At 45.4% G+C, this 10,629-nt stretch overlaps 1 protein-coding gene across 2 annotated transcripts in view; it reads left to right on the top strand.

Annotated features, from left to right (window-relative positions):
* The window catches only part of GFRA3 (GDNF family receptor alpha 3), a 17,489-nt gene that overhangs the window by 3,832 nt on the left and 3,028 nt on the right, over positions 1-10,629 (top strand). Inside the window, exons 2-4 of one of the 2 annotated variants that reach the window (XM_024752403.1) lie at positions 3,851-4,138; positions 8,857-8,949; positions 10,260-10,572. In XM_024752403.1, coding sequence (XP_024608171.1) covers positions 3,851-4,138; positions 8,857-8,949; positions 10,260-10,572 — 694 coding nt within the window. The remainder of the gene's footprint in view (positions 1-3,850; positions 4,139-8,856; positions 8,950-10,259; positions 10,573-10,629) is intronic. The other variant, XM_024752404.1, reaches the window with a different exon arrangement.

Raw genomic sequence — 10,629 nt, 5'->3', positions numbered from 1 at the left:
TTTTTTTTGCAGTACGCGGGCCTCTCACTGTTGTGGCCTCTCCCGTTGCGGAGCACAGGCTCCGGACGCGCAGGCTCAGTGGCCATGGCTCACTGGGCCCAGCCGCTCCGCGGCATGTGGGATTCCCGGACCGGGGCACAAACCCGTGTCCCCTGCATCGGCAGGCGGACTCTCAACCACTGCGCCACCAGGGAAGCCCTGATTTACAGTTTTTAAGAGATGATCCCATATAATGCTAGTCAGTATTAGAATTATGTTATATTCACACAATGGATTGCTATACAGCAGTGAAAATAAGCTATTTACGACTATACTTATCAGTGTGGGTGAATTTCAGAAACGTAATATTGAGCAAAAGAAGCCAAAACACCAAAAGCACATGTTGTATGATTGAAACAGGGAAAACAAACTGCTAATGTTAGAAATCAGGATACTGTATTATATTTGCTTCGTTGGGAAGATGGTGACTGGCAGATGGCTTCTGGGGTGCTGGTAATGTTCTGGTTCTTTACCTGGGGATCTGGTTACACAGGTGTATATAATTTGAAATTAAACTATATATTTTTGATTTATGTATTTTTGTTATGTTATACTTTAATTTATTACCAAACATGATATACAAATGGCTAACAAACACATGAAAATATGCTCAATATCATTAGTTATTAGAGAAATGCAAGTGAAAACCACAATGAGATACTACCTCACACCCACAAGGATGACTATAAAAACAGAGCAAAAAACAGAAAACACGAGTTGGCAAGTATGTAGAGAAATTGGAACCACCCTCATGCATTGCTAACAGGAATGTAAAATGGGACAGCCACTGTGGAAAACAATTTGGTGGTTCATCAAAAAGTTAAACATAGAATTAACATATGACCCAGCAATTCCACTCCTGCGTATACACCCAAGAGAAATGAATACAGGTATTCAAGCAAATACTTGTACATGATTCTTCACTTAGCACTGTTCACAATAACCAAAAGGTGGAAACAACCCAAATGTACATCAACTAACATTTAGGTAAACAAAATATGGTATATCCATACAATGAAATATTATTCATAAGAAAGAATGAAATATTGATATATGCCACAATGTAGATGAACCTTGAAAACAGCATGTTAGGTGAAAGAAGCTAGATACAAAAGAGTATATATTTTATGGCTCTGTTTACATGAAATACTAGAATAGGTAAATGTGTAGAGACAGAAAGCAGACTAGTGGTTGCTAGAGACTAGGGGAAAGGGAGGATGGAGAGTGACTGTTTAATGGGTATGGGCTTCCTATTAGGGTGATGAAAATGAATTGGAATTAGAAGTGATGGTCGTATAGCATGGTGAATGTACTAAATGCCACTTAACTGTACCCTTTAAGATAATTAATTTTATGTTGCATGAATTTTTTTCTTTCTCTTTTTCTTCTTAAAATGAAGTTTGTACAAAAAGAAACAAAATTGAGTTATTTGTTGTGAGGTGGATGGACCTAGAGTCTGTCATACAGAGTGAAGTAAGTCAGAAAGAGAAAAACAAATACCGTATGCTAACACATATATATGGAATCTAAGGAAAAAAAAAAAGAAAGGTCATGAAGAACCTAGGGGTAAGATGGGAATAAAGACACAGATCTACTAGAGAATGGACTTGAGGATATGGGGAGGGGGAAGGGTAAGCTGTGACAAAGTGAGAGAGAGGCATGAACATATATACACTACCAAACGTAAAACAGATAGCTAGTGGGAAGCAGCCGCGTGGCACAGGGAGATCAGCTCAGTGCTTTGTGACCACCTAGAGGGGTGGGATAGGGAGGGTGGGAGGGAGGGAGATGCAAGAGGGAAGAGATATGGGAACATATGTATATGTATAACTGATTCACTTTGTTATAAAGCAAAAACTAACACACCATTGTAAAGCAATTATACTCCAATAAAGATGTTTAAAAAAATAATAAAAAAAATAAAGTTTGTATCTTTTGACTACCTTCATCCAGTTCTCCCTCCCCACCCTCTGCCTCTGGTAACTGCAAATCTGATTTCTTTTCCTATGAGTTTGTTTTTGAAGTATAATTGACCTACAGTACTATGTTCCTGGTGTACAACATAGTGATTTGCTATTTCTATACATTTCAGAATGATCACCAGGCATGAATTTTACCCCAATAAAAATGTTTTCCAACCTAAAAAAAAATTCTTAAAAATGATGAATGCAACAACAAAAAGAAAGGTAATTATGTGAAGTGAAGGATGTGTTAATTTAAACACGTCTTATTGTTAACACGTCTAATCTTACTATGGTAACATTTTACAATATATACATAAATCATCATGTTGTATACCTAAAGCTTAAACAATGTTGTATGTCAATTATATCTCCATAAAGCTGGAAAACAAAAAAAGATGGCTGAATGGTATGGTAGAATGAATTTGGAAGGTGGAATCATTGAGACCAATAAGGACTCTCAACTAGTTCAGACAAGAGTTGATGGTGGCTTGAGCTAAGGAGGTGGTGATAGCTGTGGAGAGAAGTGGACAGATTCCAGATATGTGGTGGAGTTGACAGGACTTAATGGATTGAACATAGAATGTGAAGGAAAGAGAAGAATTCAGAATTCAGAATGACTCCTAGATGTTCTGCCTTGATGTTCTGGGGGATGATGGTGTGCTATTACCACTTGATAAGTCCTAGGGTGCAGGGCCTTTCTCCAGAGCTGAACTATAACCAATCTTGATATTCCTGAGTGACAGAATCTGTAAAAGCCCCCCACCCCAACCCCAACCAGTTCCCACTGTAAGGTATTTTTAAGTGATTTTTATTTTTTTGCCGCACTGCGCAGCTTGTAGTATTTTCATTCCCTGACCACGGATCTGGCCTCTCCCGTGGCGGAGCACAGGCTCCGGACGCGCAGGCTCAGCGGCCATGGCTCACGGGCCCAGCCGCTCCACACCATGCGGCATCTTCCCGGACCGGGGCACGAACCCGTGTCCCCTGAATCGGCAGGCGGACTCTCAACCACTGTGCCACCAGGGAAGCCCCCCTTAAGTGACTTTTTTTTATTTAATTTATTTATTTTTATTGATTTATTTTTGGCTGCATTGGGTCTTCGTTGCTGCGCGTGGGCCCTCTCTAGTTGCGGCGAGCGGGGGCTGCTCTTCGTTGCGGTGCACGAGCTTCTCATGACGGTGGCTTCTCTTGTTGCGGAGCACGGGCTCCAGGCTTGCAGGCTTCAGTAGTTGTGGCACATGGGCTCAGTAGTTGTGGCTCACAGGCTCCAGAGCACAGGCTCGGTAGTTGTGGTGCACAGGCCCAGTTGCTCCACGGCATGTGGGATCCTCCCGGACCAGGGCCCGAACCCGTGTCCCCTACATCGGCAGGCAGATTCCCAGCCACTGCGCCACCAGGGAAGCGCCCCCCTTAAGTGACTTTTAATGGAAGACTCAGAGTTGTTGCTAACTGTCATTTAGCACTCCCATGCACATTCTCAGCTTTCTGGTTATGATGCTATCCCTGTCCATGGCATAGCTCTGCTCAGGGCCCTCTTCCCAGTGCCTGGCTGGGCCATCAGGCTCAGCTTCAAATAATGTCCCCCACCTCCCAGGAGGCTGAGCAGCTTGTCTTCATCAAACCCCCCTCTCTTCTTGAGCCTGATCTCTTCTGTCCATATTGTGACAGCTGCAGACCCTCTACTCCTACTGGACTTCTTTCTCCCCGCTAAAGGCCTTTGTGCCGCCCCAAGACTTTCCTGCTAAAGATTTCATCCAGAATCCCCCCCAACGTACCTTATGACTAGGTTCTCCCAGACAGCTACTCTGACCTTATATGAGCCTCACTTGGTCTCTCTCCCTCCATAGGGGACCACCTCCCCACAGAAGGCCGGCTCATGAACAGCTGTATCCAGGCCAGGAGGAAGTGCCAGGCCAATCCCACTTGCAGTGCTACCTACCACTACTTGAATTCCTGTGCCTCTAATATAAGCACCTCATCACCTGCAGAGGAGGCTTCAGTCCCTGAGGACTGCATGGAGGCAGCACAGCAACTCAGGAATAGTTCTCTGATGAGCTGCACATGCCATCGGCGCATGAAGAACCAAGCTACCTGCCTGGACATCTACTGGACCGTTCACCCTGCCCGTAGCCTTGGTGAGGCCCCCATCCTAGAGCGGGCTAAGCTAGGGAAGATGGCTCTTGGGAGTTGTTTTTTAATCCTGCTGGATATGGGCCGCATGGTAGATTCTGACAGGGATGATAATGAAGCTCTGCATTTGACGTCACTAAGAAATGGAAGGAGGAATTGGCAGTATGCTTTTGGGCCCCACAGTACTGCCCTCCCTTCTCACTACTTCCCCATTTTTTTTAAATCTGGAAACATGTAGCTGCCTCTTGGAAGGTCTCTGAACCGGGCTAAGGCCCAACATAGGGAGCTCCTGGAACAGACAGATATAGAGAGGAAATGGAGGGAAATAGTCTTAACTCATAAACAGGCTGCAAATACAACATAATGCATAGGTCCAGAGAGACTGGGAGGCAGTGTCCTGGTCCAGCCTTTAACAGAGAGGATATTCATTAACCAGACAAGAGATGATAAAAGACGGAAGGCACTGGAAGAGCCAAAGAGAGGAGCTTACTCTGACTCTGGAGATCCCCTTCCGTATCAGTCAGCTTTTACTAGACTGTGCTGCAGTAACACAACAGGGTCTTGTAAAACAAAGGTTAAGTTCTTGCTCATGTTCTGTCTTGGCTGTGTCATGTGTCCTCTTCATTCTGGGATCCAGTACAGCCTCTACCTGAGATGTTCCCTTCTCATGGCAGAGGGAAATGAACAATGGCAGAACCATTTGATGCCTTTAAAAGCTTCTGCTCAGATGTTACATAAAATACTTCTGCTCACATTCCATTGACAAAGCAAATCACGTGGTCATACCTGACATCAGTGGGAAGGGGAAGTATACTCCTCCCACAGGGGACACTGAAAATCACATGGCAATAACTGAGGATGTATAGTCTTACAGGGAGGACAAAAATAATTGTAAACAATAATGCAGTCTACCATAGTCCACCAGTTGGTCAAAACATTCATTTCCCTCCCTTTCACAAGCAAAATATACCTACTCACTTTCTAAGGAAGATGCCTAAGAATTCTATCTAAGCAGGACATCAGGCTCCAAGTCTAGGATTTTGTGATAATTTCTATATCAGGTCTGGATGTGGTTTCTCTTAACCTAGAAACCTATGCACTAAAAAGTCATCTGCTGGGCTTCCCTGGTGGCGCAGTGGTTAAGAATCCACTTGCCGATGCAGGGGACAGGGGTTTGAGCCCTGGTCTGGGAAGATCCCACATGCTACAGAGCAACTAAGCCCATGCGCCACAACTACTGAACCTGCACTCTAGAGCCCGCGTGCCACACTACTGAAGCCCGTGCACCTAGAGCCCATGCTCTGCAACAAGAGAAGCCACGACAATGAGAAGCCCGTGCACCGCAATGATGAGTAGCCCCGGCTCGCTGCAACTAGAGAAAGCCCGCACACAGCAATGAAGACCCAACACAGCCAAAAATACAGATAAATAAATAAATTAAAAAAAAAATCATCTTCTTCCCATCTATACTCAATATATAGTAATGGAATGCGGACAGGAGAAGCACAACAAACTCTCAGGTAGAAAGAGGAGTAATGGGAAGCACACAGCAGACATTGATTCATAGCAGTTCTGAAGTCCTGCCACACAATTGTTGCAAAGGCTGTCTTCCCTGGGAGTAGGGATTGCTCTTTAATAAGGCCCTGCTTTTGCTCATTGGGGAGCAAAAGCCCAGGAGTTTCCCAGCCCCCTGGGAGGTCCTTCATTTCCCTTTATTTTCTTGGGCTACATCTGGAAAGGGCATTGGAGACTATGACCTCCTTAGGGATTGAGTAGCATTCTCCACTTGCTTCCTACCTGAGGAACGTTGGAGCATTTTAAGTCTCAAATAGTTAGTCTCTTTTAATCCAGGCTGGTGGCTCTTAGCAGTACAACTCTCTCAAAACATAATTGCGTTTTATGTCTGATTTCTGTCACCTCATGTGCCAGTAGCCTTTCCTATAATCCTTTTCAAGACATACATCTCTTTTGAGACCTAATTAGAGGTACCTTGCCCTTATCAAGCTTCTGTGGGAGAGCCACTATCTTAGTCTTTTTTCCCTGAGAACATTTGTCCAACAGGCAGGATTTATCGGATACTGTCTTAATCAGTGAGAGATCTCCACAAAGGGCATGATAGCCACAAACTTGAATTGGTCTCTGGCCCAAGGCTGAGTTGTAATTGACCTTATTGCTCAATGCATTTTTCAATTTTACCTTTTACTATTTGAATATGAGGAGTAGCATTTCTTAATTTTGCAGGTCCTAGAATTTCTGTATTCATTCTTTTCTGTTTCCTCTCTGTGTGTAAACTGGTCAGTTCTCTGAGCTTATATCTTTCTCGTAGTACCATGCCAAGTGTGGCTATCAGCAATCAAGACATATTAGTAATCTTCAGCTTCTCAGCTTCTTCCCCTTAAAGCACAAGCTCACTCAGTACATCATCTTCCTTCCAAGTTATTGCAGGCAACAATTTTACCAAATGCTTTGCCACTGCATAATGAGGGCTGCCATCTTCCCAGCCCCCAGTAACAGCTTATTCACCACCCATTACCTAGTCCCAAAGCCAATACCATTTATTTTAGATCCTTTTTTGTTACTTCAGCACTCCATTTCTAGATACCAATTACATTTTTTAACATCTTTATTGGAGTATAATTGCTTTACAATGTTATGTTAGTTTCTGCTGTATAACAAAGTGAATCATCTATATGTACACATATCCCCATATCCCCTCCCTCTTGCATCTCCCTCCCACCCTCCCTGTCCCAACCCTCTAGGCGGTCACAAAGCACCGAGCTGACCTCCCTGTGCTATGCAGCTGCTTCCCACTAGCTATCTGTTTTACATTTGGTAATGTATATATGTCAATGCTACTCTCTCACTGCATCACAGATTACCCTTCCTCCTCCCCGTGTCCTCAAGTCCACTCTCTATGTCTGCATCTTTATTCCTGTTCTGCGCCTAGGTGCATCAGAACCATTTTATTTTTTTAGATTCCATTATATGACCAATTACATTTTTAATAAGAATTTGCTAAATTATGCAACCAACCCCAAATCTCTGGCTTTCACCAATAAAAATATATCTTTTGTTCATGTTACACATCTGCTGTGGGCTTCCATGAGTTGGCTTTGGAGGACAATTTTGTTATTTATTTATTTACCTATTTTTGGCTGCATTGGGTCTTCGTTGCAGTGCGCGGGCTTCTCATTGCGCTGGCTTCTCATTGCGGAGCACGGGCTCTAGGCATGCGGGCTTCAGTGGTTGTGGCTCGCGGGCTCTAGAGCGCAGGCTCAGTAGTTGTGGCGCATGGGCTTAGTTGCTCCACGGCACGTGGGACCTTCCCGGACCAGGGATCGAACCCGTGTCCCCTGCATTGGCAGGAGGATTCTTAACCACTGCGCCACCAGGGAAGTCCCATGAGTTGGCTTTGTCTTTGCTCCACTTGCCTTCTTCATTTGAGGATCCAGGATGGTAGATGGAAAAGAGCCAAGCAGGACCACATAATAGTTCTTGAAACTTAGAGGTGATTATGCCTCTTTAGCTCACAATCCACAAGCCAAAGCAAGTCACATGGCCAAGCCTTACAGTAGTGTGGGAAAGTACAGTCCTCTCATAGGTGGCCTAAAAGTCACAAGGCAACAGGTGAAGTTGTATAATCCTCCGACAGCAAGCAATTGGAAACAAACTCTCTTTGTTCCCTGATTTCCACTCCTCATCCTAATCACTTCTCTTTTAGAACTTCCACTGAGACTTCTCCCTGAATCCTCTTGTCTCCACCTCTTTTCCCTTGGGAGCTCCCAGGTCTTCGCAAGCATCCAAACCATCCTTTCCTGTTTGCTTGATATCATCTATATCCCTTCCCGCCTAAAGACGTATTCACAAAGGCCTATTGGGTGACATCCCTGCAAGCTCACCTCTGTCTTCAGCATTTACTGAGCACCTACCATGTGTATGAGCTATGCAGTGATCTTGTTTTTTTAACTGAAGTACAGTTGGTTAACAATGTTGTGTATGCAGTGATTTTATAAGACCTAGTGATTTTATAAGGTCTTAAGGAGCCCACAGCCCCATGGGGTGTTTGAAAGAGATGTGTTTCCTTTCAGATCATTTCTCTCCCTTCTCTGCTTTTCTCAGTCAGGTTCAGTTCCAGATCTAGTCTCATTTGCATCACCTCAGCATGCAGTGCATCTCCATAGCCAAGTGGTCAGGCCTGGAACAGAGTCCACTACTGGCCCTTCTCCAACAGCAAGAGAAAACAAGACAGAGTCCCCTTGCCTGCTTATGTGCCCACAGGTGATACTTTGTAGTAGTTAGGAGCAGAGACTCTGAAATCAGGTAATCCAGGTTTCAAATCCCGGCTCCATTTACTAGCTTATGTGAACTTGAGCAAGTGAATTAACCTCTCTTATCCTCAGTTTCCTTTTACCTACCCAAAGACTTCTATGAAGACTAAGTGAAATTGTATGTATATATATATATTTTTTTCCACTTGCACCATAGTGCCCAGTAAACAGTGTGCTCAACAAACAGTAGCTTTATTATTCTTATCATTAAACCCAGTTTATTTGTCAAGCCTAGCCTGTACCTTTATGGCCCTGTTCTTTTTCTCTCCTCTGCCCAGCATGCAGCTATTTAGGTAGAGACTGTGCCTCTTCTTTTTCTCCAGCAGCCTCAACCCCTCCTGCTCCCACCCCCAGCCCCATCCTCAGGATTCTGGTGCTCCCCACCTTGTCTCTAGGTGACTATGAGCTGGATGTCTCTCCCTATGAAGACACAGTGACCAGAAAACCCTGGAAAATGAATTTCAGCAAACTGAACATGCTCAAACCAGGTGTGGAAGGCAAGCTGGGGCTGGGGTATGGGAGGGCCTGGACCCTGAGGGAAGGGTGGCTGGTGGGGAACACAAGCTGGGAGAATGAAGGGAGAGAGTTGTGGCCTGCCAGGTAACTAAAGAAGCACTCTCAGGGTGAGAGTCTGAGCTATGCCGCGTGATCTAGTCTCACAAGTCAACACAGAGCAATCGTTATTAGGGAGATATTCCAAGAGAGCCCATTAGAGCTCCCCGGTTCCAAAAGGTGGATCTCTACAAAGGCTTTGGTGGGAGTGGCAGCAGTTCCAGAAAAAAAAGTGCTGAAATGGAGTATTTACCCTAATTCGAGGCAGCCAGGAAAGTAGCTTTTTGTCCCTGAAGACTAGGAAATTGCTTGTTTTCAACCATTCTAATGGGATGGGCGAGGTGTTGGGCAGGGAAAATGGTGAGAGAGAGAGTGACTCCTCAGGGTGGGGAGCCATCTGTCTGGCAAGGACTAATATGATGCATGTTTTTCAGGAAAGTGAGGCTGTTGTATTAATTGGAAAGGAACACACACATGCACTCTCTTTTTGAGAAATATGTGAGCTTTGTTGTACAGTCAGTACTGTGTATTAGAATTTTGAGAGAAAAGCATAGAGATTTATGTATTACAAACTCTAGGTTGCAGGGAATCTGGGAATAACCTATTCCAGTTATTCCATTGTTCTGACTGCTGGAATATTCTGTTAATAGAACTATCACCATAATTTCCCAAGACTCAGAGTATGGGGGGTTTTATGCATGCATCAATCAATGAAAGATGGGCAGAATAGACAGATGCAGAACCAAAATCCTAAATAGAATTTGGTTGCATCTGCTGTGGACAATCCAGAAAGTACTTTTCTGCACCAGGAGGATTGCAGGATCCTAGTTCCCCTACCAGGGATGCAACCCCTCAGAAGTGAAAGTGGGGAGCCCTAACCACTGGACTGCCAGGGAATTCCCCAGAAAGTACTTTAGAATGTTGTAGGGCCTCTTGGTTACAGTTTCCACCATGGGATCTCACTCATTGCATAGGACTGAGGAAAGGGTTTGGTTAGATGTATATGGCTTTTTTTTTTTTTTTTTTTTTTAAACCTAGGCAAGCTGAGGAGCAGGATGGGAGAGGCTCACGAATACCTGATACTGTTTGTGGGTAGAGGGAAAGGCCTTATTCGGTGCAGTCCTCCCTGACAGGAGTGCCTTCCCACTACCGTCCTTGTGAAATCAGAGGGTTGCCGGGATTCCTGGGGAGGCTGGGCTGCACATCTGCAGAGAGGACTGCTGACTTGGTGCCCCTCTCCCCCCAGACTCGGACCTCTGCCTCAAGTTCGCCATGCTGTGCACTCTTAATGACAAGTGTGACCGGCTGCGCAAGGCATATGGGGAGGCGTGCTCCGGGTCCCGCTGCCAGCGCCACACTTGCCAAAGGCAGCTGCGCTCCTTCTTCGAGAAGGCGTCGGAGCCCCACGCTCAGGGCCTGCTGCTGTGCCCGTGCGCGCCCACCGACCAGGGTTGCGGGCAGCGCCGGCGCAACACCATCGCCCCCAGCTGCTCACTGCCATCGGAGGCCCCCAACTGCCTGGAGCTGTGGCACATATGCCTGTCCGACCCGCTGTGCAGGTGCCGGGTGCTGGGTGCGGGCAGACGGGGTGGACACCACTCCTTCGGCGCCTCCTT

The sequence above is a fragment of the Neophocaena asiaeorientalis genome, unplaced genomic scaffold (genome assembly GCF_003031525.2).
Source record: "Neophocaena asiaeorientalis asiaeorientalis breed wild unplaced genomic scaffold, Neophocaena_asiaeorientalis_V1.1 scaffold204, whole genome shotgun sequence".
NCBI classification, from domain to species: Eukaryota; Metazoa; Chordata; class Mammalia; order Artiodactyla; family Phocoenidae; genus Neophocaena; species Neophocaena asiaeorientalis.
This window is presented reverse-complemented; position numbering and strand designations above follow the sequence as displayed.